This window comes from Morus notabilis, unplaced genomic scaffold, assembly GCF_000414095.1.
Source record: "Morus notabilis unplaced genomic scaffold, ASM41409v2 Scaffold314, whole genome shotgun sequence".
Taxonomy (NCBI): domain Eukaryota; kingdom Viridiplantae; phylum Streptophyta; class Magnoliopsida; order Rosales; family Moraceae; genus Morus; species Morus notabilis.
Window position 1 is genome coordinate 546,700 of NW_010360279.1, and position 27,455 is coordinate 574,154.

General features: G+C 35.8%; 5 protein-coding genes across 7 annotated transcripts; 4 read left to right on the plus strand and 1 right to left on the minus strand.

Moving 5' to 3' along the window:
* The first annotated feature begins 2,517 nt into the window (after positions 1–2,517).
* On the plus strand, positions 2,518–5,525 carry LOC21407557. The gene is made up of 5 exons (XM_010096237.2): positions 2,518–2,749; positions 3,401–3,512; positions 4,055–4,151; positions 4,425–4,511; positions 5,093–5,525. Exons 1-5 carry the CDS (start codon positions 2,689–2,691, stop codon positions 5,225–5,227), a joined length of 492 nt encoding a protein of 163 aa, XP_010094539.1. The 5' UTR covers positions 2,518–2,688; the 3' UTR covers positions 5,228–5,525.
* Positions 5,526–7,702: 2,177 nt separating this feature from the next.
* Positions 7,703–12,140, plus strand: LOC21407558 (glyceraldehyde-3-phosphate dehydrogenase B, chloroplastic). The gene is made up of 9 exons (XM_024164306.1): positions 7,703–8,000; positions 8,110–8,223; positions 9,273–9,434; positions 9,716–9,883; positions 10,142–10,302; positions 10,430–10,491; positions 10,615–10,664; positions 10,990–11,396; positions 11,717–12,140. Exons 1-9 carry the CDS (start codon positions 7,893–7,895, stop codon positions 11,850–11,852), a joined length of 1,368 nt encoding a protein of 455 aa, XP_024020074.1. The 5' UTR covers positions 7,703–7,892; the 3' UTR covers positions 11,853–12,140.
* Positions 12,141–13,684: 1,544 nt separating this feature from the next.
* Positions 13,685–17,990, plus strand: LOC112091241 (serine/threonine-protein kinase/endoribonuclease IRE1b-like). Of its 2 annotated transcripts, none has more exons than XM_024164325.1 (6): positions 13,685–14,109; positions 14,195–14,438; positions 14,894–16,338; positions 16,516–16,694; positions 16,836–17,082; positions 17,463–17,990. In XM_024164325.1, exons 1-6 carry the CDS (start codon positions 13,967–13,969, stop codon positions 17,911–17,913), a joined length of 2,709 nt encoding a protein of 902 aa, XP_024020093.1. In that variant the 5' UTR covers positions 13,685–13,966; the 3' UTR covers positions 17,914–17,990. The 2 variants fall into 2 exon arrangements, with proteins under 2 accessions (XP_024020093.1, XP_024020094.1); XM_024164326.1 differs by having other exon boundaries at positions 14,915–16,338.
* A 1,284-nt stretch (positions 17,991–19,274) lies between these two features.
* Positions 19,275–21,419, plus strand: LOC21407559 (glucan endo-1,3-beta-D-glucosidase). Its single transcript, XM_010096239.2, has 2 exons — positions 19,275–20,756; positions 21,217–21,419. The coding sequence occupies exons 1-2, from the start codon at positions 19,355–19,357 to the stop codon at positions 21,246–21,248; spliced, it is 1,434 nt and encodes a 477-aa protein (XP_010094541.1). The 5' UTR covers positions 19,275–19,354; the 3' UTR covers positions 21,249–21,419.
* A 985-nt stretch (positions 21,420–22,404) lies between these two features.
* On the minus strand, positions 22,405–27,359 carry LOC21407560 (glutamate receptor 3.3). Of its 2 annotated transcripts, XM_024164308.1 has the most exons (7): positions 27,048–27,359; positions 26,136–26,550; positions 24,548–25,887; positions 24,168–24,445; positions 23,970–24,001; positions 23,472–23,878; positions 22,405–23,232 (listed from the first exon to the last, which is right to left on the minus strand). In XM_024164308.1, the coding sequence occupies exons 2-7, from the start codon at positions 26,401–26,403 to the stop codon at positions 22,759–22,761; spliced, it is 2,799 nt and encodes a 932-aa protein (XP_024020076.1). In that variant the 5' UTR covers positions 26,404–26,550; positions 27,048–27,359; the 3' UTR covers positions 22,405–22,758. The 2 variants fall into 2 exon arrangements, with proteins under 2 accessions (XP_024020076.1, XP_010094542.1); XM_010096240.2 differs by lacking the exon at positions 27,048–27,359 and having other exon boundaries at positions 26,136–26,850.
* Positions 27,360–27,455: the final 96 nt, after the last annotated feature.

Consider the following 27,455-nt stretch of genomic DNA (forward strand, 5'->3'; position numbering starts at 1 on the left):
GAAAAAAAAAAGATTCTTAAAAATATTTAACAATACCAAAAAGAGAAAATATCTAATAGCCTTATAAAATAAAGCTGAAATTTTTTGTCACATGCTATACTTTTCTAGTAAATTTGCCACCAAATATAACATATGGATAAATTTAGCACTTGATTTTTATTGGTTAATATGGTTATTTTTTCATTTTAATTAAAAGTATTACAACTTTTAAAGTTTAATGATTATAGAAAAATTATATTTTAACATTATAAATAGCGTTATGCATTGAAATATAAATGAAAATAACACATGTTATTATACTTTTTGGTGTCAAATACATAATTGGCATTAATATTTACATTGGAGATGTTCTTATCATCATAATGCTATGATCATCATGTATTGAAAATGATCAATATAAAAATGAAAAGATCATTATTCTAGTAATTACCATTACTAATGCTATGTTTGATAGGATGGATAAAAAAGAAGAAGGAATGAGAAGTAAAATACCTAGGTGAATGAAGTAAAATAATTTTCTCTCATGTGTTTGATAAAAGAGAAAGAAAAGTGAAAAGAAAATATCAAATTTGAGGCATTTTATAATAATACCCCAATACAAATAAAAATATGATGAATGGTGAATGTTAAAATTGTTATTTTACACCTAATTTATTTGTCAAAATTTTGTCATCCTCTTCTCTTCCCAAAGTTGGAAGGATTAAAAATTTGTGAGCCTCACGTATTTTTATTTTCCTTTCTTCTTCATTTCTTCTCCACCAAATAACTTAAAATTCTATTTTTCTCTCCAAAATCCTTCATCTATTTTCTTTTCTCTTTCTTTTCCATCCTACCAAACATTATAAAAGTAAAATCCAAATATGTGGATTAAATAAACGATCAAAATTAGCGTTCTATATATAATTAAAATATAAATCTAAACACCACTAAAAATAACATTTGAATTTGCGTTTAAATCCGGTTGTAAAAATGAATCTGACTAGGAATGAGTTAAAGCGTAGCAAAGGGGTTAGGAATATCCAAATTTAAAGGGGGTTTAGATTCATATTTTCCATCTTTTTAGATTGGTTTGAATTAGAGCCCGAACTCAAATATGGACCTCAATTTTGCAATAAGCGAAATTCGACAGCCAAACATGGGAAAAGTCTAATTCACTTTATTCGAATACCAACCAATTATCTTAAAATGGTATTCCTCTAATTCACCCCATAATTTAAAAAAAAAAATTAAAAAATAACCAAACAAGTTTTTTAACTTGTTTTTTCCTTTTTTTTTTTTTTTTGCTGATCTAAAATTTTTTAATTTGATTCCCATACAAGACAAGATAATATGACTACAATTGTGATAATGGCGACTATAACGAAAACCGCAAGCAACAAAATCATTATGATAATGTTTCGTACTTGTATTATTATTAGTTTTATAATGTACTTTGTACGTATTGTTGTGTTATAAAAATTTAAAAAGTTTATTATTTATTAAATAATGAGAAATTTATTTATACAATTATTTAAGATTTTTTATTTTTTATTTTAAAACGAAATATATGTAAAGATAATAATTAATAAAAAAAATAAGTAAGAATACATTTGAAGAAAATTATTTTAACCAACTAAAAATAAATTAGAATACGTGCAAAAAAAAAATTACTCTCATAAAAATAAAGTGAGAAAAAAAGTGGAGGGATGGACTACCACGTAACAGTCCTATAAGATTAGATGTATAGAAAAAAAAAAGACAATAGGTAAAAAAAAGAGAGAGAAGAAAAATAAAAAAAGGTCAAAAATGGAAAAAGAAAAAAGGAGAGAAATTTAAAAAAAAATAAAAATAAAAATAAAAAAGAAAGAAGAGGCAAACATGTGGTCTCTATATAACCCAACACATAGCCTCCTTAGAAGTTAGGTTTTTGGCTCTTTTAAATATGTAGAGATAGTCTCATTCAGTTCGTCAATTCGAGTTTTCAGTTTAAATTGAGAGTTTTTAATTGTAATAAAAAAGTTAGATGTAACTATTTCTGAAAAATTTTAACTGTAACAAAATTAGAATTGAAAACTCGAATCGGTAGAATGAACAAGTCTATATGATATTGAAAATGATGAAAATTGTTTTAAAAGAAATATATATAAAATAACTAAGATAACTTATATTAATTTCATAGATTTGAACAGAAAACACCCTAACAAGATTGTGATTCAAATATGTAAAACGAATGAAAGAACAAAAAACTGTATTACAAATCTTTCAACTGCATTACAAAACAAACAAACACTCGGAGAAATAAGGAAAGAAGTTATGATATTGGTATTTGTGTACCTTTTTCTTGCTCAGGTTAATCAATAATCAGATATATGCGGCCACATTGCTTAATCACGGTGATTGATTACATTTCATTAATCGAACGGTCTAGATGGCGACACATGTTAAGTTTGATCTAAATCGGCCCTCTGTGACTGTATCACTGTTATGAGTTATCCTTTTTATTTTAATTTTTCTTTAGAAACGCAATTAAATGTTGGATAAAAAAATTCCAATAAGGCGAAGCATAGATAATATCGAAGCCGCATTTGTTTTTCTACTCCTCCCAACTCAACCATCTGCTCTCTCTCTCTCTCTCTCATCTCCACTCTCTCTCTATATCTCTCTCTTTCTCTATCTAGAATCTGTTGGTGTAGACTGTAGGCAAAAACGATGGCGGCTCTTTCCAACTCGGTGATCGCAACAAGGAATCATGGACTCCAGATTTCTTCGGGTAACAAATCCGAAACTGATTATCAATTTTTTTTTTTGGTAATTTTTCTTGACTAGTGAGCGATAATCAGTGGTTATTGAGAGTTTAGGTTTTCTTTGGTTTGAACAATGTGCTTTCGTTCAAGAATTCTTGAATTATAATGTAATTTAGCTGAACTTAATCTCTTGTTGGATACTCGCAAAATAGAATAATAATAATAACAAACGAATATTCTGTTCTGATTAAAGCGCAATTTTCTATATTTTTCTTTGTTAATTTTGGCGGAAAATAGTTAACGAAGCAAATGTTATGCATTTTTTGTAAGATCGTAATGTTATTTAAAATATTACTTGATTTCTGCACATTACCGATTGCCATGCTGAAAATTTGTTGGAATTTGCCTTTGGATGGATTTATGAATTAGGAAATAGCAATGTTTAGGGTTCGGGTGGACTATGGTGTGATTTCTGCTTCTGGATATTTCCGATTAAGACTCAAGAAATTTTGTGGAATTTGCCTATCGAATGGAATTAAGAATTAGGAATTAGGAATGTTTGGTTCACTTAGTGTGATATTTGTTTCTAAGAAACCTTGGTTGTGAAGTTCATGTAAAAGTTTATATTTTTGTGAGATTCTTGTAAAAATTTCTATTTTTGTAATTGGTTTGGCTAGGACCTTCTTTGAAGAGATCCAATGAATTTTTGGGGAGTGCAGTCCCTGCAAACTTGTCGTTCAATTTGAAGCGTGTCTCCAAAAAGTCCTTCGCAGTTCAAGCGGCTTACAGGTATCATATTTGTCCTTGGTTTCTGTGACCCTAATACTTCGCATTTAGATTTTATTCTTTGTGTGTGATTATGGTACGCTGATTGGTAACCCAAAATATTTGAAGTCCTACATAACAGTAGGGATTACTCAAAGAGAAATAACTAACCCCACGTAATATTTTATCTGCCTTTTTAGAAACAATGATCACAATATACCGTATATCCTGTTCAATAGGCAGTTCGTCAGTTAGTGAAAAAGCAACAAAGATGCTATCATGGTAGGAATTTTTAGACAAAATTTCCAATTGACAATTTCAGAGGGATCATGAAATCTGCTCAAAGTTAGAAAGTATGACTAAAGAGGTTTCTAAACTCATCAATGTTTCAATTTCCTTCTGCATGGGCGCTTGTGTGTATTTGTTGTTAGTGTTCCTGCTAACTAAATAAAGAGGAAAGGTTTTTCCCTTTTTCCTTCTCTTGAAGATTTGTTTTTACTCATAGTATTTGGGGGTTGTTATATATGCATGAATGAACTTCTAATATCAGTCTCCTATAATTGCAGTGATGGTGAAAGGCCAAGTAGCGCAGGCATCTTTATTGGTGGCTTTGTTTTAGGAGGAATTATAGTTGGCACACTGGGTTGTGTGTATGCACCTCAGGTGAGACTTGTTTTCTGGAAGTGCATAGAAATGTTGTTCTTTGCAGTCTGAAGATTTTGATTTTGATTGATAAAATGAGAGAATCTGCCATAAATAATTGTAATTTTTCATATATTGTGGCTCGGTAGCTCTTTAGTATTTGGGCCCTGTGGAATTTTCATGTATCGTAGTTCTTTGGATATGGGGTATTGCTTCTCTTCCATGGCCATATGCATCAAATTAGCTTGGATAATTTATGTTCATGACAGTTTTCTGTGTGTAAAAAATTAACAGATCAGCAAAGCATTGACTGGAACTGACCGAAAGGATTTAATGAGGAAACTACCCAAGTTCATATATGACGAAGAAAAAGCTTTGGAGGTAAGAACATGTTTGACGCTGTTTTTCCTTTTATGTAGTTATCTGAACAAATGCTGAGCATCGACTTTTCTTTGAGAATTTATTTGTGTAAAATCTTTTTCATGGTTTTTCTTCTTTTGTCCTTTTCACTTTCCTAGCTGTTTCCAGTTTCCACTATTTTTTTAAGAATTATGTAGCTAGACCTTGTGTGTGTTTTTAGTCTTTGGCTGTTGATTATGTTGATTTACTTTTTTGTATATTTCAACAGAGGCACTTGCCTAAATTACCATTGAGCGATGCTCATGAGACACAAACAGTATAGAATTGTATAAGGGTCCGCTTGCTTCACGCGTTTGAATCCATGATTCTGATTCTGCTATAGTTGTTTTCTCTCACAAAAAAATTTGAATAAAAAAAGTTCCCGTTAATGGGTTCTCTCACAAAATTTGAATTCAGAATCAGATTCTCGAGCTTAAATGTGTGAACCAAACGGGCCAGAAGTATCCCAAAATGGAATTTTGTGTTCTGTTACAGTGTGAACATAATCACCTAAATTTTGTATGATTTATGAGAATATTTTCTTGTGATGCTTGTGTTTTCAGAAAACCCGAAAAGTATTGGCTGAGAAGATTGCACAGCTGAACTCTGCCATAGATGACGTTTCCTCTCAGCTCCGAACAGAAGATGGCCCTAACGGAGTAGCTGTGGGATCGGATGAAATTGAAGCTGCCATATAAGTTTACTTAGAGTTGCAAGTTTGCAATATGGTACCAGTTCCAGACTTATGAAATGATATCCAAACCTTCTTGCATTACTTTCCTATGTCTCCTGAATCAATATAGATGTTCCTTTCAAAGCACAGCTCTTATCTTGGGAATATAGATTTTTGCTGATCTTGTGATCCCAGACTAGTTAAAAATTGAACGGTGTACTCACTTTTTCTTGCTTTATTTCCCTCTGTGCATATTATAAAATTACTTCAGCCTGAAATTTAGAAGGGTTTTCGCCCTTTTTAAGATGCGACAGTTCTGTTTATAACTTTTTTTTACCGGTTAGTCCGTGGATTTTAATTTTTTCTGACAGTAGGTTTTTGAAATTTAACACGTAGTCATGGGTCTATTGCGCAATAACTCACAATTTTACAAGAACAGTTGTATTTGTAAAATTTGAAGTTATCATGCAATACAATAGACATGTGAATATCTTTGTTAAATTTTAAAGTCCACCTTTTTTATTAGGGATCTATCGTTTTGATTAGTTACCAAAATTGTTAGAAGTATTAAATTCAAGGTTTAATTTGCTAAAATTCTAATTCAGAATGATTTGAATTATTCGCAAGCGTACGTTTAGTTGGTAGATTTGTACCATGATTTGAATCATGGTTCGTGATTTGTTACAATATTTTCTCTCACAAAAAATACACGTAAATCGAAAATGATTTTAAATTCATAAATTAATGAACCAAATCTGAGAGTTTCTCTCCCCAGCTTCAACAAATCCCTTGTTGATTTCAGTTTCATATGAGTATGAGAGGTAACAGAATAGTGAGTACATACTTTAGAAATTTGATTTTACGACTACCAGCCTACACCACCTTAAGACAGACTTTTCAGTTGGTTCTTACGTATCATTTTGTGACTTGAAATTTGAATGGATCAGAACCCAACATGCATACTCCAATCCTGATAATTAGTTTTTTTTTTTTTTTTCCACTAGATAATAAATTTATGAAGGAACTTATGAATACTGACTGAATGACTATCAATGAGACAATGACTACTTGGGTGGATCCCATCTCAAATGGCTTCCACCAAAACAATTATGAGATTTTTCTCTCTCTATTTTTTTTTTAATATAAATTTTAACTCCTAAAGATGTTGTTTTGAGTTGGCATAATGGAAAATCAGCGTGATAATACTTAGAACTGCAAATTTAGACCAGGCTAGTGGGTCGGGCTGAGGCCCGTCACTGTTTACCCGAGCTCGTTTTGAACTTAAGGCCGAATGACGACCCTCTCTCCTTCAGGGTAGGGTTGGGCCGGCCTAAACATTATGGGCTTGTTCTTTTAAGTGAAAAATTTAAAAAAATACCACTCGAGTTACAATTTTATTCGAGTTCATGTTCTTTTAAGTTTAAACTCGAGTTTAAGTTTTCCCTTCAACTTGAGTTCAGAAACTCGAACTCAAATTAATGAACAGTATTTTTTTTATTCTTAAAAATGCTATAACTTTTTCGTTTTAATTCTGATTGAGATGATTTTTTTTTCTATGCGTTGACAACGAAAAAACGAATAAAACCCGACCCATATACCCTATTAAAATTTTTCATCAGCATTGAGTTTTTTTATTAAAATACTATCTAAATACAAATTCAAGTTTTGACTCACTCAAACACAAACTCAAAAAGATTCTTATCTCAAACCATAACTCAAATGTACATAACCAAACACAAACTCAAGTTACAAGTTCAACTCAAGTTATAACTTAAATTCAACTCAAGAATTATACTCAAGTTAAACTCCAAAAGAACAAGCCTATATTTTTAAAGATTTTTTAAAAAAAATACCTTATAAAAGTTTAGGCCAGCCCAAATTTTCCTCTCAGCCTAAACTTATACTTCTAATAATACTGAACTTTTTAGTCATTTTATTTGATCCTTAATTTTCTTTAAGCAGACAATCGCAGAATTTACTTTTCTAACAGCTTTTGGTACTTAGCCTTAAAATTTGCAAGTAGTGTTCAGAAGTAATGACATGGTCATTATCGCGGAACATGAAACATATGATTTTCTAATGAGATCAGCCTCTCAATATTTTATACCTGAAGGTTTGTTCAGTAAAATGGCAGAGATATTATCCTCGAAACAAAAGCATTTTGCACCATCCACCAATGATTTATTTTCAGCCATAAATTCTTCCCAACAAAAAATCTTTAAAAAAAATGGATGCGAAGCTTTCTAGCTCACTTGACTTTGTTCTTCATGTTGAACGATTGGACACCTACATTTTGACACACATTTAAGCAGCACACAACATGAACCACAACAATTGTGGCTACTACGACCTTTTGTCACAAGAACTTAAAAAAAAAAAAGAAAAAAAAAAAGAGGGTATTTCGGGAAAAGGCAAAAAAGGGGGGGTGAATGAATGATCTGCGGTTCATAATTTTTTCAAGTTTCAGGCTAAAAAATCATGACCTTATCTTGTATAAATCTTCTGATTCCATTCTCACCACACATTTCCCAAACACAAATCGCCACCATAATTTGAAATAGAAAATAAAAACAACAACAACAAATTAAGGGGAAAGTTCTCAGTAATAACTATCAAAACGAATTCAAGAATCAACTCATATAGCTTTTACTAGTTTTTTTTTTTTTTTTTTTTTTGTTTGAAAGCAAGCCATGGCCTCCCACGCAGCTCTTGCTGCTTCTTCAAGAATCCCAACCAACACAAGGCTTCCTTCCAACTCCAAGCCTTCTCACTCCTTCCCAACTCAATGCTTCTCTAAGGTATTAATAAGATCCTTTCTCTTCAGTCTCTTAACAAAGTGGTCATTTGTCACAAGTCATGAACTTGTTTTAACTAAATATATTCGTAAAAATCTTTTTGGCTCAACAGAAACTAGAAGTTGCTGAATTCTCTGGTCTAAGATCCAGTTCATGCGTGACCTATGCCAAGAATGCCAGAGAGGCCTCCTTCTTCGATGTCGTGGCTGCTCAACTTACCCCCAGAGTATGCCTTTAACTGAATCTCTATCTCAAATTATTTGCGTCTACCATAACAAGTTTGGCGCAGTCAGAAAACTTTTTCAGTGGAGACACAACATAACGAATATATATATATATATAGATATATATAAAGTTTATTAAAAGAAGATCTATTCATAAGTTTCTATTATTAGGCAGCGGTGTAGTTATAATTTTTCTTACTAAGCTGGATTACAATTAAAATTTTTCAAAAATTTTTATATATAAGAATTAAATATTTTAAAATCTGAATGGAGACGTGGTATAGCTTAGGGGATGTTTGTTTCTTGTATTCGTCTCTGATTCTGAATTATGATTCATGGTTCTCTACAGTATTTTTCTCTCATAAAAAACACACGTAAAACGAAAATAATTCTGAATACATGAACTAAACGTCCACTTAATATGCACATATGCATCATGCATGTCAATCCAATTTCTTATAAGAACATATAGGCCGTGTTTGGAATTGATTTTATTTTTGTTTTTCACGTTTTTTGAGAAAGAAAAAATGAAAACGGGAGAGAAACGGCGTTTGACACAATTAAAGACAAAAAAAAGGAAATAAAAACAATTGTTTGGTTTAATGTAAAATGGGAGAGAAATGAAGAACGACTTTTAGTCGTTTTTCATTTTTGTTTCCGTTTTCTCCTCTCTCAAGCACGCAAATAGAGAAAGAGACATTAATAGATTTTTGTATACTGAAAACAATCTCTTGATAAAACTATCAAACACATTTTCAAAAATAATTTATGTCTGAGATTAAAAACATTTTCATTTCTATTTTCATACAAAAAATAAAATCATTTTGCAACGAGTTCCAAACACACTCATAGTTTTTGAAACAATCTAGACATATGTGTCCTATATGTGATATATAACATATTCATTGTTCACATAGTATCTATATGTGATAAAGATGTTTCTTAAAAGGTTTTATAAAGGCGTTAAATCTAAAGTGAACATTAGTCCAGCCGATTGAAATGCTAATTCTAGGTCAAATTACTGATATGGAACTACACATCTCCTATTCAGACTGCAGGATCAGCCCCTGTTAAGGGAGAAACTGTGGCGAAATTGAAGGTTGCAATCAACGGATTTGGACGCATTGGCAGGAACTTCCTCCGGTGCTGGCACGGCAGGCAAAACTCACCACTCGACGTTATCATTGTCAACGACAGCGGTGGTGTCAAGAATGTGAGACAAAACACTTGTTATACTCTTTTCTTGCAGAAGAAACTTAGGAGCACGACTACAATTAATACAACCCTTCATTTTTTGTTTGTACATACATCTCAAAGTTACGGTTAAAACGATCTGGACCATTGAAAGATTTGTGATCATTTTAACGGTCGTCCAATAGCTGAAACACGAGATGTGTGTACAGCTCAAAAACAAGAGTTGTAACTTAGTCACGTCCTAAACTCAGTAATAATGGTAATGATTAGACTAATTGATTGATGAACATAATAAAACAGGCATCACATTTGCTGAAATATGACTCAATGCTTGGAACCTTCAAAGCAGACGTGAAAATTGTGGACGACACCACCATCAGCGTTGATGGCAAGCCCATCAAGGTTGTCTCCAACAGAGACCCCCTAAAGCTTCCTTGGGCTGAGCTTGGCATTGACATTGTTATTGAGGTTAGTAAAGTTTCTTTCCATAGTAAAATCCTTATTCCACAATTCCACATCAATTTTTCAACAAAAAACAATGTAAACAAAATGAAACGAATTATGTTAATAACCTAAATTTACAAGATAAAGTGCGTAAATAAACTGAGGCTCGTTACAACTTACAATAATACAAGTCAACACGAACACGACATTATCATCTAATAATTTATAGAGATCATATTGATTGGAGATCTTATTAACATAATTAGACAATTGGACCAACAGGGTACCGGAGTCTTTGTCGACGGCCCTGGTGCCGGAAAACACATTCAAGCTGGTGCGAAGAAAGTTATCATCACAGCTCCGGCCAAAGGTGCCGAAATCCCAACTTATGTTGTCGGTGTAAACGAACAAGATTACCACCACGACGTTTCCAACATTGTTAGGTCTGACCTCTTCTTCTAATATTCATGACTATCTTCTAGTTACTTTATTCAACAATTCAATTAGATGCTCCAAATTTCATTTCTGCATGCACTTTTTTAATGTGTGTTTCCATGGTGCTTATTGCAGCAATGCATCTTGCACCACAAACTGTTTGGCTCCTTTTGTGAAGGTCTTGGATGAAGAATTTGGTAAGCATTTGCTCAATTTTTATAGTCTAAAAACATTTTGTGTTTGTCCATTGTTTGATATAAGGAAGTCTGTTCCGGTGAAACTAATCTGAGACCTTCATTTTTTATTTTATTTTAATGCAGGCATTGTCAAGGGAACCATGACAACTACTCACTCCTACACAGGAGACCAGGTAATATAATTCAGTCATCAAAATCATTTCATACAATTTGAAAAATGCTTAATAAGTAGAGAAAATCACAGAAGTGAAATTTATAGATATTTAACTTTGTATTCATAAAAATTATAATAGTATATTGAATTGAAGGAGGTCGCCATGTTAACTTTGACTAACTCTGGCATTAGGGATAGAATTGTTAAAAGATCAACAATTCGGACATTGTATTTACCTTCAACCCGAAAGAAATTTTTTTTTTTTTAATTTGTGTTAATAAGTATGATAAAACAGAGGTTTAGTATAGCCTAAACTCACTTTTTTCTTTTTCTCCTTTTGGCAGAGGCTGTTGGATGCATCACACAGGGACTTGAGGAGAGCAAGAGCTGCAGCACTCAACATTGTGCCCACAAGCACTGGAGCAGCCAAGGCTGTGTCTCTAGTGCTTCCCCAACTTAAGGGCAAGCTCAACGGCATCGCGCTCCGTGTACCAACACCAAACGTCTCGGTTGTGGACCTTGTCATCAACGTTGAGAAGAAGGGCATCACCGCGGAAGATGTCAATGCGGCCTTCAGAAAGGAGGCGGAGGGGCCATTGAAGGGCATCTTAGATGTCTGCGATGTCCCTCTTGTGTCGGTTGACTTCCGTTGCTCTGATGTCTCTTCCACCATTGACTCTTCCCTCACCATGGTCATGGGTGATGACATGGTCAAGGTCGTTGCCTGGTACGACAACGAGTGGGGATATAGGTGAGGATTGATACTTGGCTCTATATATCTCATTACATGAATATTATCTTGTTTCAGTATCTAACATGAATTGAGATGATAACACTAGAGGTGCAATGGCTTTAAATAAATAAATAAAGCCAGAAATATGACAATTTCTCGGTTTAGTACTCTTAACATTGAAGTGCAACATTGTTACGCTTTGTTAACATGATTTTTAGCCAATTTCGATTCATATGTCAACTCTAAGACTCGGAGATTATTGTTGTACAAAAAATCATGAATTTTTCAAATGTGAAATTAAAATTTCTTTTTGGTCTAATTCATTGTGGAATTTGCAGCCAAAGGGTGGTAGATTTGGCACACTTGGTGGCGAGCAAGTGGCCGGGATCAGGGACGGGAGGAAGCGGGGACCCATTAGAGGATTTCTGCAAGACCAACCCTGCTGATGAGGAGTGCAAGGTCTATGACGCTTAAACCACCTCTTTTTTGGGCTAATTCTCTTCTTGTATTGTCTATTTGTATAGGGGCCAACTCAACTCAACTTTTCTTTCCCTTTTTTAGTTTGTTTCTTCTCGGACATTCAAAGCTTACCCCTTTTGTAATGGAATATCCATCCAAGAGAAGGACTAAATTTACCATTTACTAGTTTCACATATAAATTTGAGAGGTTTCCGCGTCATTTGTAATGGTCATTTGAGATAATGTGTCGTCACTGGAATTATATGACACGAGGATTTATTTCATGCAATTTTCATGGTTTGATTATTACAAGCCATCCATATTTTTTCATTAACGTGGAAGGAAAGATGTTTGTTCACAGACTCACAGTTAAAACAAAATACTAGTAAAATATATTTCAGCCCCCATTAATCCGATGAAATTGAGTTCAAATGAATATTTTATTCTTGAACTAGCAGTCCAACCCCACAGCCACCACCATGAACACCTTGGACTCGAAAAACTGACCAAACCGACCATGAACACTTCTACTCTTTGCCCTCGCAGTGGTCCTCCCCTCCCAATGCAAGCGCACGCACCCCTACGATGGCTCCCACCGCGGTGTGAGCCCATCAGTGGTACCTACTCACTTGTTTGAGCTCCAGGCACGGAGGGACTATATCCCCCACTGGGAAAATCAGGAAAACTAATTTCCTATATAACCTCCTATTATCATGCCTCCTTATAACCATTTGTGCCCCCACTATCTATTTTTCACTCATTTTCAAATTAAACTTGTGGCGACCCACCCTCTCTTCTTCGTAGGAGGCTACCACTGTAGCTTAACTTTTTAATTTATACTTATTTAAGCTTTTTTAAAATTTATAGAACATTTTTTTTTATAAAAAGGAATAATTTCATAATTCGTAATAATAATTTTTAAAAAAATAAATCACTAAATTTCTTAAAATTTTTCTTAATTTCAATTAATAATAAATCAATAAATTACAACTCAAGTCTTATATTATACAACCAAACACAAACTCAAAAAGATTTTTATCTCAAATCATAATTTAAATGTACACAATCAAACACAAACTCAAATTACAATTTTATCTCAAGTTATAACTCAAATTTAATTCAAGAACTACACTCAAGTCACACTCTAAAAGAACAGTCTCTTGATATCTTTTATCTTTACATCTTCTTCTACAATGGCATAAAATGTGAATGCATTTTATTATTCATCCTCTCACAAAAACACTATTCAAATTCTTAGGGTGTGTTCATTTGCACAATTCAAGTTATGACTTGAGTTATATATGTAAGAGAAAAACATCATAATAAAAAAGTTAAATTTAAATTTTTATAAGAAAAAATAATGTAATAATATGATTTAATCATTATTTGAGTTTATTAATAAAATATTTAACAATCAATATATGTGTGTTTTTTTTTTTAATTTTTCGGGAACTCAGAAACTATGGGAGTATTTATATGTAATTAAACTAAAATATTGGAGCTTTACCCAAAAAAAAAATATTAGAGGCTTACAGGTGTTTTCCAAAAAAAATATATATCCACATTGGATAATTTAGATAACGTGGTAATATTGAACTTTTAATATTTAAAGACCATTCATTTCACCGATTTAAATTTAAAATTTATTACAGTAAAAAAATTTTAAAAATAATTATATTTAATTTTTTTATTATAATAAAAAAATTTTCATATAAAATTATATCTCAATTTAAATTAATAAATTAAAAGACATTTAATTTATAAATTAAAATAATAAAATTAGAACTATTTTCAATTTATGCCTAAAAATTCTAAACGACCGTAATTCAGCACATGGTGCAAAAAAACATATGATGCTTCACATTGAATCTAGAAGATTTGACCCCCTATAGATTCCCGTTGGCAGAACAGAAGGAACCAGATCATCCGCCGCCGACGACAAATTTCATCTTCAATCCTCGCCAATTCTCGAACAGTTCTGACAAAACACTCCGATCTGAATTCTGATTTCTCGTTTCTCTACCCTACGATTGCTTCCCAAGCTCGAAATCCGCAAATTCCCTAATCCCAATCTGGCTCATCAAAAACCTAATTTCCCATTTCAAAGCTCCGAATCAAAACCCTAACTCATGAGACGACCCCTCATTTTCCTTCTTCTGCTTTTCAAGATCGTCATCGCTTCGTTCATTGGATGCTTCGCGGATTCCGACACCTCCGAGACCTCGCTTTCCAACACCCTCAAACCCTTCAATTCTCTCTTGCCTCCTTCTCCGTGAGTACAATACATTCAATTTCTTTACTTTTTAGTGATTTCTATGGAAAAAGAAATGTTAATTTTCATTTTGTGATTGGTTCAGCAAGAATGATGTAGCTCTGGTAGTTGATCTGGATGGGAAATTTTACTTAGTGGACGCGAATTCAAGGAAAGTTCTTTGGGCGCGGCCGTCGGGAGTGCCTATATATTCGTCGTATCAGAATATTACCAGCCATCAGAATGGTACGACTAAAGACAATAATAATGGATCTGAACCAATCAACGACGCTTTTCTCGATTTTGGTGACGATGGTCAACTATATGTTTACAGCAAGCACCATAAACAAGTATGCCAATTGACTTTAACAGAAATCACCTTCTATGATTTTTGGTTTAATTTCCTATATTGGTAGTTAGTGGGTAATATATACATTTCATGTGCTCAGAATGAAGGAAGTAAATTTGGACAAGTTGTTAGTATTGTCAAAAATTTCCAATATCATCATTATGTATAATGTAAATGTGCTATATAATTTGTACTGATATAAAGCCGATTTCATTGTTGCCTTTTAAAGTAATTTCTAATGATTTTTCTATAAATTCAAACTGTTGTGTTTTTGTTGACCGATACAATATTGTTTTTTTATCGATACTAATATCGATGTTTCTATGAATTCAAACGCTTGATGTTTCTGTCAACTTTGCTTGGATTTTGTTGTTTTTTTTTTTTGGGTAAGCGGCTTTAATAAAGCGTGCATTTAATATTAGTTTCTGTAAACCTAAAGGTTGCTTTACATGATAGATGGTGTTTTTCATGCTCCAGAAATTTCCAGAGAGTATTGATGACTATATCAAAAATACTCCAATTATATCGAAAGACGGAGAAGTCACGTTAGGATTTAGGACAACCACCGTTTTTGTTGTCGATGCCAAGTCTGGGAAGTTGATTCGTACATATGCAGATTCTCCTTCCTTGCGGGGTGTTCAGAACGGTGAAGAAAAACAGGTTGTGTTGAAGGAAGATATCGAAGAAGAGTTGGTAGAGTCAGATGCTAAAGACTTGAAAACAGTTGAGCAGCAGCTCTACATCACGAGGACAGATTATGCATTGCAGCACTATGCTCCAAACAGCAATCAAATTTTATGGAATTTGACATTCGCTGAATTTGATGCTGCTTTTCGATTTTTCGGTTCTGGAAATGAGCTTGGTAATTCCAAATCGGCCTTGTGTCATGAGGTTAAGCCTGTGATCTTTCAGATTCGCAATAGTAGGTTGAGGGGTCCTCTTTCTATATTTGATAGACTAGTTGGTGCGCTTCCTGGAGGCAGACCACTTCCTTTGCCTGCTCCGGAATACAGCCTTGCCCCAGTGGATTTTGGCCAAATTCAAGAAGCTTCCAGAAGCACTCCGAGCAGAGAAGTGCTTGCCTTGACTTCTCCTGAGACGGAAGATTTGGGGATCTCGGGTAGAAACAGTAGTGGCATTAGTGAAATGATTTTCCCGAGCACATTAGCTGAAACTATTGTGAGGTTTCATTCACGGTATCTTATCCCATTCCTATATCCTCTTCTGTCCGTTGCATCTGCATGTTTTATCCCTTACCATTTCATGGTGTCTAGGGAGCAGAGAAAACAAAATAAGTCAGATGAGGAACCTAAGGTTCCCAAAAAGAAGAAAAAAGGGAAATTGGGAAACAAGAAGAGTAATGCCAGTAACGAGAAAAGCCCGAACTATAGCTCAGATGACCACATACACTCTGAAGGAAGTGACAGAAAAGCTCTGCTGACATTTACTGAGCTTGTGGATGATTGTCGTAGGATTGGTAAGTTAGTCGTTTCAAAGAAAGAAATTGCTAAGGGAAGCAACGGTACTGTCGTACTCGAGGGATTCTACAATGGTCGTTCAGTGGCTGTTAAACGGCTTGTTCGGACTCATCATGATGTCGCTGTGAAAGAGATTCAGAATCTTATTGCCTCTGATCAGCATCCAAATGTTGTCCGTTGGTACGGAGTCGAGCATGATCAAGACTTTGTTTATCTTTCTTTGGAGCGTTGCACTTGTAGCTTGAATGACCTGATCTATCTGTATTCTGAATCTTTACAAAGTCAAGTTAGCACCAATGGTCAGAATTCTAAATTTTCTAATGAATACACTCTTCGGTTACATGAAATAATGGAAAAGAACAAAGATATTAAGTTGTGGAAGCCTAATGGGTACCCTACTCTCCAGTTGTTGAAATTGATGAGGTTAGTTAAATTCGCTTCTTCTTCTTCTTCTTCTTCTTCTTCTTCTTCTTTCCCCTTATTGATTTTTCTTGTACAGAAGTTATAAACTCGCTCTTCTAGGTTTCTATCTTTAGTTCCTATAATGTCACTTGACGAGTTTGGCAGACACTTGAATTCAAAGTATCAATGTTTTTGTAGGGACGTGGTTTCTGGGATTGCCCACCTGCATGAACTTGGAATTATACATCGAGACTTGAAACCTCAGAATGTTTTGATAAACAACTACAAGGACAGATTTTTAAGTGCAAAACTTTCAGATATGGGTATCAGTAAGCACCTTCCAGGGGATAGTTCTTCCATAACCCAGCATGCTACTGGTAGGCTTCTTAAACGATCTGAATTGTTGCTCAAACTTGTGACAATTTTTTGAAAAAAAAGAAAAGTATAATAAAATTCTAGCTGGTGCATTATATGATACCAATATTCTAGCTTATATCTCATTTGTTTTCAAACAATAGGTTACGGTAGTTCAGGCTGGCAAGCACCTGAACAACTTCTTCAGCAGCGTCAAACACGTGCGGTAGATTTATTTAGTTTAGGCTGTGTTCTGTTCTTCTGTGTCACTGGGGGAAAGCACCCATATGGTGATAATATCGAACGCGATGTAAACATCGTGAATGACAGGAAAGACCTTTTCTTCATTGAGAATATGCCCGAAGCTGTTGACCTTTTTGCTCGTCTCTTGGATCCCACCCCTGATTTGAGGTAAGTCACTCTCCCATTTTGTCTTTGGAATTCAGGTCTTGTTTAGTACAAGGAAAATGTGGAAGGAGTAATTAGAGTGTGAGGATGGATTTAAGACTTGTGAGTGTTAGTTTGGTGGGGTGATTAATGGAGGGAATTAATTGGGTGATGGATTTATAATACTCCAAGGGACTTTAAATTTGATCATTCTAAACTTGAAAGCATTGGAGAAGAGAAACTTACTAAACATAATAAAAAAGATTCTTCATTATGTCTCGTTTTCCTCACCTAGTTGTTGCAACTTTTCTTACTATTTATTTTCCTTTCTAACAAACAGAGCATTAGAGGGTATAATAAGGTTCTTCATATGATGACTGTCTCTAATGCTGTATGTATTGTAGGCCAAAAGCCATGGATGTGCTGCATCATCCTTTCTTTTGGAGTCCTGAGATAAGACTCTCATTTCTGCGAGACGCCAGTGATCGGGTCGAACTGGAAGATAGGGAGAATGATCCCCAACTGCTGAATGCATTAGAGAGTATTGCCGTCGTTGCATTAAATGGGAAATGGTATGAAAAATTGGAAGCCGCGTTCATCAACAACATTGGTCGGTACAGGCGTTACAAATATGATAGCGTCCGCGATTTGCTGCGTGTGATTCGGAACAAGCTTAATCATTACCGGGAACTTCCCGGGGAAATCCAAGAACTGTTAGGACCTGTTCCTGATGGATTCGATAGTTATTTCTCGAATCGATTTCCAAGGCTCTTAATCGAGGTTTACAAGGTTATGCTCTTGCATTGTGGAAAGGAGGAATTCTTTCTCAAGTATATAACAAGTAACCTAATCTAACTTGTAAAAGAAATTGTATCATATCACATAAATTTATAGTGGAAATGACTAATGTTGCGAGTGTTTCAGTGTATGTATACTAAAAATGTGTTGTATCTTCATTATCAGAGAAAAAAAAAAAGAAAGAAAAATTCCCATCTTTTTTTTTTCTTTCCTTTGAGAAAGAAAATTTTATGCTCCATTTGGTACGAGAGATAGAGAGGATCAGGGATGAAAAGAGTTGGAAAGATAAAGGTCTCGTTCATTTCGCTGATTCGAGTTTAGAATTTGAGTTTTACTACAGTAAAAAGCTCTCACAAATAATCACTTTTAATTTTTTTACTACAGTAAAAAATTTTCACATAAAATCACATCTTAACTCGAATCAACGAACTAAACGGGTTCAAAGAATGTGAGGAGTTGAGAGGATTATGATAATCTTTTTATTCTTGTGTTTAATACGGGATGGAGAGTTAAAAAGATAAATGAATAAATATTTATTTTATTATGTTGTTTTTTTACTAATTTCATACTAACTTTTTAAGGATAAAACGGCCTTTTTGAATTTTTAATGAGTGGAATATATGAATTATTTTAGTAGAGGAGAGATATAAAATAATAGGACCGGGTGGAGAGAGAGTCCCATTCTCCCTGTCCTTGTAACCAAACAAAAGATTGGGGCGGGACTCTCTCCGCCCAGAGTGAGAATTTTTTTGTACGGGAGATGATATGAGCCAATCATGGACCATGCTGCGATGAGGTAGATGCCATTAGCAAGCAAGTAATAATGAAGGTGCCCTGTGTCTTTTGAATTTTGCAAATCGTACTCTCAACAAGTGGGACCAAATGCTCAGATTATGTTTTCGAATCTTTGACTGATGTGCCAATTATGAGCGGCGCTTAGTCTAATCTAACTTTAACTAATACGAAAGATAGTTTAACCAATTAGAAAGATCAAAACCTTTTCCCTATAACCCAAAAAAAAATCAAAACCTAAACAAACTTTCGATAACATTACAAAATTTTCCGAGCTAAATTTTGTATTTTCAGGAATTAGAAAATTTTATTCTCAGATTGATTTAAAACTTTTGTTCTTTGACACTTTTTATTTGACTTACAATCTTATAATTTTGAATAAAAATATCAGATTTATCTTGACAAATACATTTGACATTACACTTGTAATTCTTAAAAACATAAAATCGAATATTGAATTTTACTTGAGTTTCATGTAGAATTTTGCAATTTTTCATTTTATACTTTTAAGACATTGGCAAAAGTCTTAATCAAAAGTCCACCCTTAATCACTGGGCAAAGCAAATCTTGTTCTCTTTTCCCCATTTTTTGCTGTCAAACACTTTTTATCCTTTTGCCTATAATGTTTCACACCCCTTGGCAGTGGGTCTAGGTAGTAGTAAGTTAGTAACACTCCAAAACACATCACAAACCACAACCTACCAACATGGTTACCACCACCGAACTCTTTCTCCTCACTTTTGCTCTCCTCATTCACACCACATTCTTCTCCTCCTCGGTCTCCGCCGTGGGCGTGAACTACGGCACCCTCGGAAACAACCTCCCCTCGCCGAAAAAAGTGGCGGAGCTCCTCCAATCCACCCTCATCAACAAGATCAAAATTTACGACACCAACCCCGAAATCCTCCAAGCCTTCTCCAACACCGGCATTGACCTCATCGTCGCCGTCGAGAACTCCCGCGTCTCCAACATCAGCTCCGACACCTCCGCCGCCGACCAATGGCTCTCCACCCGCCTCCTCCCCTTCATCCCCGCCACCTCCGTCGTCGCCATTGCCGTCGGTAATGAGTACTTAACCACTTCAGACGAAGGCTTTTCCCCCGATCCCGATGTCCTCATCCGCGCCATGCGCAATCTCCACTCCGTCCTCCTCGCCCGTGGCCTCGACCGGAAGATCAAAGTCACAACTCCCCACAGCATGGCCGTCCTCTCCTCCTCCTTCCCTCCTTCCTCCGCCACTTTCGCTCCAAACCTCGCCGATACCATTTCCGCTATTCTCCAATTCTTGGTTGACACTCGCTCACGGTTCATGATCAACGCCTATCCCTACTTCGCCTACCGGGACAACCCCGAGACCGTGAACTTACAGTACGCTTTACTGGGAAACTCTTCGACTACCGTGAAGGACCCGAAGGGATACGTGTACACGAACATGTTAGACGCACAAATGGACGCTGTAAGATCGGCGATAAACTCTCTAGGATTCGGGAACAGGTCGACCGTGAAAATAACCGTGTCGGAATCCGGTTGGCCATCAAAAGGAGACGTCGGGGACATCGCGGCGACGAAAGAGAACGCGAAGGTCTACAACAGTAGACTGATCCAGCGCGCTCAGTCGAACAAAGGGACGCCGATGAGACCGAGGGACAACATCGAGATATTCGTGTTCTCGTTGTTCAATGAGAACAAGAAGAAAGGCGGCGAGACGGAGCGGAATTTCGGGATGTTCAACGGGGACGGGTCGAAGGTTTATGAGGTGGATTTGAGATGCGACTTTTGCGGAGGGACGACGACGACGTCGTTCGGGTTCGGAGAGAAGGACCAGAGGAATGGCGGCGGAGGAGGAGGAGCGAGGGCGGGGCCGTCGGTGTGGTGCGTGGCGAAGCCGCATGCGGCGGAGGAGGTGCTGCAGGAGGTGGTGGACTTCTGCTGTGGTGCAGGGGGAGTGGACTGTAGGGAGACATATAGTGAGAGTGGGGATTGTTTTGAGCCAAACAAGCTTTTGGCTCATGCATCTTATGCTATGAATTCTTACTACCAAATGCATGGAAGGAACTATTGGAATTGTGACTTCAAGGGCACTGGTCTTGTTACTTTCACTGATCCAAGTAAGTTAATCACTTAATTAATTCATTTCTATATCCTAAATTAAGTTAGACGTGACATGTATCAAAATTAACTTATAAATTGCATTTCTAATACATTGCTAATTAAACTCCTATTCCAACACTAAAATGATAAAAAAAAAAAAAAAATTAATTTTAATATTTGGACCAAAAAAATTATCATGCTCAAATGCACGTCTCATTTTCTTGGCCTATTGACGGTCTCTCAATACTACACTATTGTGACAATTCATTTAATTAGTTAAGTGGTTTTGGTATTTAGTGTTTGGTATTTATTATGTGGTAAAATTCTTAAATTTAGACGATATGATAGAATATTATTGAAAAGATAGTAATGGATCTTGACTCGTATAAAAATTGATATTAATTTTTGTTCAATTAATTCAATTACACTGTTATCATGTGTAAACTGACCTTGGGTCATGTTTGATTTTTGTGACAGGTTATGGGGCTTGCCGGTATCCCCAACAGTGATGTGCTAATGGGAATGAAATGATCAGTTTGAGAGATCTCTCATTTCTTAATGTTGTTGTTGTATGTTATTTGGATTATAAGTAGTGTACTAAGATGATTTGGAATTCAGGAATTCAGTGTTTCATGTATTAATGTGAAAAACATTTTAAGCAGCTGCTTGGGAAACTTGATAACAACATGTGAAATCTACTTGAAAAAAAAAAAAAAAAAAAAAAAAAAAAAAAAAAAAAAAAAAAAAAAAATTTGAATTACTTTTACTTCGGGTACTACTAGTGGAGTTTGTGCGTCTGTAAGGGACTGAAAAGGTAAAAAGAGTCTTTTATCATTTTCCTTCTTGCATGGGACCTTTTTACAGAAGAAGATAGATAAAAGCTGTCCTAAATCTAATGCACGTTCTCAAAAAGTATGATGTTTCCCCAATCAACGGCTTTTTAAATGAAAAAAAACAAAACAAAACAAAAAAAAAAAGGTTAGTGCTCTTTCTAGTGGACACCATCTCATTTTTGTCCTATAAGATTTTTTCTAATATAGATGAGGAAAATTCTACTGACAATAACATTTCAGTACAATACAAAACAGCTGAATTATGTTTTTAAGATCTTGTATGTGTCTATTTTAAAATTTTGTGAAGCACAATACAAAACTGTTCCGCTCACAAATCAATCAGTTGAAAACTAATCAAACAATTAAAGCTGCAGTTAGTACAAACAAAATTTGTTGATAGAAAAGTCAGAAAATTCACTTGTATTAACCTTGCATTTGTCAGTCACAGTACTTGTTGCAGATCCCAAGAACTGTAATTTGGGATAGAATGTTAATCCAACTCCGTAAATTTTAATAATATGTTAAATTCATAAATTTAAAATTATAATTTATAATTTAAAATTTTTATAAAAAAAATACTGTAAAAAATTAATAATTATAATTTAAAATAAAGACGAATTCTTAAAATAAATATCCCATAATATCTGCCTAGTCCTACTTCCTAGTGCACGTTGTCAAAAAGTGTGATTGAATGCTAATCACAGTACTTGTCCAGACTTCAATTATGTTCAGCAAATTAAGTAGCAATTAAAAGTTTAATACTCTAATAAGCACAACTAGTTTTCATTAACATGATTTTCCTTAGCCTATGAGTAAATATTATTGAAAAATTAACGAAATGTACGCTTTTAACTTTCACCCTAAATACAAAAACTTGAAAAACAGAAAAGGGGAAATTTAACGGGAAAAAAAAAAGGCTGAAGATATACTCTATATTGGCTTTACATTGGCAACGTCCTAATTTCTCTGGCATGTATAACATGTATTAGCTAGGCATAAGTGGGGGAAAATCTGCTAGATGTTTGCTTGCTTCCACTTTTCCTGCATATAATCCTAAATACAAATATATATATATATATATATATATATATACATACATTGGCAATCAGAATGCTCTGAGACAGTTTAATATAGTTGACTCAGATGTACTAGGACAATCAGAATGATCAAAAAATGTGAAAATAAGTTAACACCCAAAGTTCATGCCACTTCTAGGGGCCATTTCTATTTGTGACCCTTCTGCTTTCCTTTCCAAGTCATCGAGCTTATCGTTTTCGGATAAAGACCTATCCACCTTCCTTCTTTTGTTAGAGTTATCTTGCTTCTTCTCGTCGATTAGTGATAGAAACCTCCTGAGTCGCCCTGATCGCGACTCGCTTTGAGCGCCTGACACGGAATCTAGGGGAGCAGCATAGTATAGCCGCTTAAAGATTCTCAAGAAGTATATGAGAATAGCGACGAAGCAAGCGACCCCACACATGAGGAATAGGCCCGCGAAGCTTTTGAGGTGAAGCTGGTCTGATTCAAGTTCAGCACCCTCCATGCTGCAAGCGCTTCGCATCAACCACTTATCATGGATCCTCTGGAGATCGCCATTCTCGGACATCTGAAGAATCGCGGTTGACATGTCCACCGCTAAAGGAGAATCCCGCGGAAACGCCTGCCACAATGAGAGTAGAGGGAGGACATATCAATTTCCTTTTGTTCCTAATAACCTATTAAGCATTGATATTAATCATAAATAGTAGTGCTAGCAGCGCAACACAAGAGTCGCACGGCAAAAAATACGACAGTTGGGTCCCATGTTGTAATGTGGATCACCAATGACAATAAATCTTATTTTTTTTGCAAAATATTGGGCCAAATTTTCACTGATAAGGAAATAAATAAAGGACTCACAAAACCCCAGCCACTTTTGGTGAACTCCTGACCAACAACTCTGAATTTACATTGTGTTGAGAGGAAGAGTTCGATATAAGCACGTTCATCGACCACAGCAGCAACACCTCCTTTGCTAGGACCATCCTGAAGTGCTTTAGCATAAGCTTCAGGTGATCCCAGAGCAATGAGCCTAGACTTGGAAATGCCAATTTCCTCAGTCAGATAATGCTCAGCAAAGGAGCCTATTTGATACCCAATTGGCTCATCACCGTTTTTCAAGCTTTCAATTCCTTTAATGTGAGAAGATAACTGCTGCACTGTCAGGATTGATGTCAAACTTGCTGTATAACTTGAGTTGATTATCAAAACCACAAAGAGCCATATGATTAGCACAAAACGACCAAGGGTGCTCACGGTGTTCTCTCCTGCACAAAAGGGTCAAAAAGAACTAACTTAATCAACTGAACATTTCTATAGTACTCTCTCCTGAAGAGAGACTTTACTCAAGACACTTACTGTGAGCAAAAAACATGGTTGAGAGGCTAAACCTGCAGCGTTAATGAAGAAGAGTTGGATTAGAAACAAAATATGTAACATACTGCATGTCATTAACAAAAAGTCAAAAATGACTAGCAAGTTAGCTAGTTAGAATTGTTCTCCTAACCATTAAACTACACAAGGTTATAACGTATAAATTGCGAGTGAAGAACGCACCAGAGAATGGTTATAAGCTGCCTTTTAGGTGGACCCCTGAACTCGTCATTTATCCTATGCTCAAGAATCCACACAACTATTCCAACAAGAATGAAGAAAACCGCAGTGACTGTCCACATGAGTGGATTAAACGGTCGTAGGAACGCCCAAGCACCGGTGTTCATTCTTTTAAATGGAGCCACAACAACAAGCCCTGATGCAGCATACGGCTGAGTAAAATCTACTATCCTCGTCCTGTTTGTGACAATGGCAATATCGCCAATGGCAGCATCAAAGGACTGTGAGATAATCAAAATGATAGAATCAGTCATTTGGGTAATTTCTGTTATCTCTATGATCTTAACTGTTGAGTAATAATAAATTCATAATGCACAACTTACACCCGACACGATCTCGGTCACAAGTTCTGTGTAGCTCGGGTTTTCACGACCATTTCCAAAGGGAATGAATTTATATGGCACTGCATACGGTAGTAAGTTCACAGCGGATACAAACACATCTATGCAAAAACCCTTGAACATATCAGTTCCTCGCACTCGTGACACAAATTCTCGGTAACTGACCCGATTTGGCACGCCAATTCTTAGTTGCTTCCCATTGTTTGGGAACACCCAACCACGGGGCTTCAGCGATGTCTCACCAGGCCAGATAACGCTGTATAGCCGCTGGTTTGCAATCGAACGATTAGGTGGCCTAGAGTAGAGCGTCTCGGGAGGGACAGTTGATAAACCAGAATAGTTGCACCAGTAACCAACTCTCCGAACTCCAGTTCCAACCACGTTGATAATATCATATGAAGGAAAAACAAGAGATCTCTCCAAATCAAACCTAATAGGACCCGTCAAACCAACAAGATTACTTTGCAATATGTTCTTCAAGAGACGGTCACCTTGATCAAAAATGCTCATTGCCTCAAGATGAAGTAGCCCGGCTTCTGTAGACTTTATCTTGGTATCATTAGTAAATGAAATAACACCACCCTGATCAAAAAATGCATCGATAGCATGAGCAACCAACCAAACACTATCATAAGCGTATAGTCCATAAGAATTCAACCCCGGAGAATCACCAGTCAACTTCCTCCACCTAGATGTAAAGGCTCTCTTTCTATCCGAATCCGGCGTGTGTGGGCGCAAAACAAGAACTCCTTGCATCGACTCCATCCTCCCGGAGGGAAGAGGAAAAGAAGTGTCCAAAACAGACGAAAGCCAATCCGTGGCTATCCATACGAAGCCATTGCCCATCATTCCAAGATATTGTGCCACAGAGAAAACAGTGAAACCTGAATCTGGATTGACGTGAAGAACTATGACTCGAGATTCGAGTAATGCAACCTTAACAAGAAGATCCAAGACTTCGCTCCTACTAACGGCACCCGGAGGGATTGGCACCTTGTAGGACATTCTACAGCGTCTCTCCGCGAGTTTATCACCTAAAGCCGATATACCATTGCGTCCAAAATCATCATCTACGAAAATTGCAATTAACTCCTTCCAACCATAGAAGTCGACTATCTCAGCCACAGCAGCCATTTGATATAAATCACTATGTGTTGTCCTAACAAAATACGGGAACTGAAGGGACGAAAGAGTTGGGTCTGTGGCCGCAAATGACAATAAAGGGGTCTTGAGTTCATTTGCAACGTGTGATATAATATGGGCAACAACGGAAGATTGTGGTCCTATAATGGCGATTACATCTTTCTCCAAAAGTTGCAAAGCTGAAAAAAAAAAAAAATCATCACAGCTATTCTATGATTCTATCAAAATATCACTAAATAAATAAACTAGGGAACTTCTATAGTAGGGATGCCCATGAGAACTGTGCATTTGTGAAAATCATCAATGGCAATTTTACATAAAGCAATAAAAATTTGATACATCAAAACTGCTCAAACCTACTCATAGAATTATCCATTAAACTAACAAAAATAAAAACTTGTGTTAAAAAAATGCACAAAGTAGGTACCTTCAACCATGCCCACAAACCCACTGCAGTTGGAGTTTTGCATCTGCACAGAAAGTTTAGTCCCACGGAGGATACTGGAATTTGAGTTGACATCTTTCACTGCTTCCTCAATGGCAAGCGTGGCAACTCGGCCGATTGTGGAGTCAAAGGAGAAGATGGCTCCGACGTTGACCACGGCCGGCCTTGAAGAAACATTTTTGCCATGCCCAAATGGAAAACCTCCAAGATAGAGGAGAAACACAACCAAAATAGCCCAAATCAAATTCATCTTCAACTACCTAAAAAACCTTCACTTTTTGTGCCCAACATGACATAGATCCTTGCCCTCCTCAGTGAGTTTTGTGCAGAATAAGATTCAGGAGCATACGAGACTCCTCATTAGAGCTCTAAAAGACATATGCAAACCAGAATTCCTCTGAAAAACAGGGGGGGAAAAAACGTAAGTGTTCCTAATCCATTTTTATTCTAGGCACAACTAATTAACGCAGAAACCAGATTGTGAAAATGGGTAAACGAAGGTTCCTGCTCTTGTTCTTTGTGTTTTTTTTTTTTTTTTTTTTTTCGAAAAAAAAAATATTGAGAGGAAAGAAGCTTTCACAGTCTCACGTCTAATAATTATGAATGATTAGCAAAGTTGACTTTAGTTTTTCCCATACAGGAAAAACAGAAGACCATTCATTACTCACGTGAATAACATTCTCGTCAAATTTTCTAATTTTTCTTCATGGGGTTTCAACATTTCAGGCAAAATTCGCTTTCAAAGAAGGGAAAGAAAATTATGAAATATGAGCACCCAGAAAGACAGCTAGCTGGGACCACAACATTTTTTAGACTCCATTTTTAGTTTCCTTGTAAACCCAGATGAAGCAACAAAGATATAAATCTAAAGAAGACCAAAAAGACAAAACTTACCTGAAAACCAAAAAAAGAGAAAGCTGGAGTAGGATTGAGTTGAGAAACGAACCCTTCAAGGCCTTTGCTTTTCCTTTGCGTGGAAAAAAAAAAATTTTAAAAAAAAGGTGAGGAAGAGAGAAAAATGGATTTTGTGTGCGTGGACGTGGGCTATATGGAAAGACATAAAAGAGTGTACAAAAAACCTTCCGAAAGTGAAAATGGCAGAGGAAGGAATACAACAAAGAATCAGAAATCACGTGGGCCAAACACAAATACAATGTCGTGCTTTATTGGATGCGATTCTTGAAACGGATAAATATGTTATTAGGATTATGCTCTCTCTGTTTACTTGCAAATAAAGATGCTTAGCACTTGGCTACGTTCATGATTCTTCTTCACAGTCACGTAAACGTCACTGCGTACGAC

Coding starts and splice junctions, on each gene's coding strand:
- LOC21407557 (XM_010096237.2), top strand. CDS start 2,689: ATGGCGGCTCTTTCCAACTCGGTGATCGCAACAAGGAATCATGGACTC. Junction 2,750..3,400: donor TGGACTCCAGATTTCTTCGG/GTAACAAATCCG, acceptor TGGTTTGGCTAG/GACCTTCTTTGAAGAGATCC. Junction 4,152..4,424: donor GTTGTGTGTATGCACCTCAG/GTGAGACTTGTT, acceptor AAAAATTAACAG/ATCAGCAAAGCATTGACTGG.
- LOC21407558 (XM_024164306.1), top strand. CDS start 7,893: ATGGCCTCCCACGCAGCTCTTGCTGCTTCTTCAAGAATCCCAACCAAC. Junction 10,665..10,989: donor ACTCCTACACAGGAGACCAG/GTAATATAATTC, acceptor TCCTTTTGGCAG/AGGCTGTTGGATGCATCACA. Junction 11,397..11,716: donor GACAACGAGTGGGGATATAG/GTGAGGATTGAT, acceptor TGGAATTTGCAG/CCAAAGGGTGGTAGATTTGG.
- LOC112091241 (XM_024164325.1), top strand. CDS start 13,967: ATGAGACGACCCCTCATTTTCCTTCTTCTGCTTTTCAAGATCGTCATC. Junction 16,339..16,515: donor CAGTTGTTGAAATTGATGAG/GTTAGTTAAATT, acceptor ATGTTTTTGTAG/GGACGTGGTTTCTGGGATTG. Junction 17,083..17,462: donor GATCCCACCCCTGATTTGAG/GTAAGTCACTCT, acceptor TATGTATTGTAG/GCCAAAAGCCATGGATGTGC.
- LOC21407559 (XM_010096239.2), top strand. CDS start 19,355: ATGGTTACCACCACCGAACTCTTTCTCCTCACTTTTGCTCTCCTCATT. Junction 20,757..21,216: donor TGTTACTTTCACTGATCCAA/GTAAGTTAATCA, acceptor TTTTTGTGACAG/GTTATGGGGCTTGCCGGTAT.
- LOC21407560 (XM_024164308.1), bottom strand. CDS start 26,403: ATGAATTTGATTTGGGCTATTTTGGTTGTGTTTCTCCTCTATCTTGGA. Junction 24,446..24,547: donor TGACCGAGATCGTGTCGGGT/GTAAGTTGTGCA, acceptor ATTATCTCACAG/TCCTTTGATGCTGCCATTGG. Junction 24,002..24,167: donor CAGCTTATAACCATTCTCTG/GTGCGTTCTTCA, acceptor TTAACGCTGCAG/GTTTAGCCTCTCAACCATGT.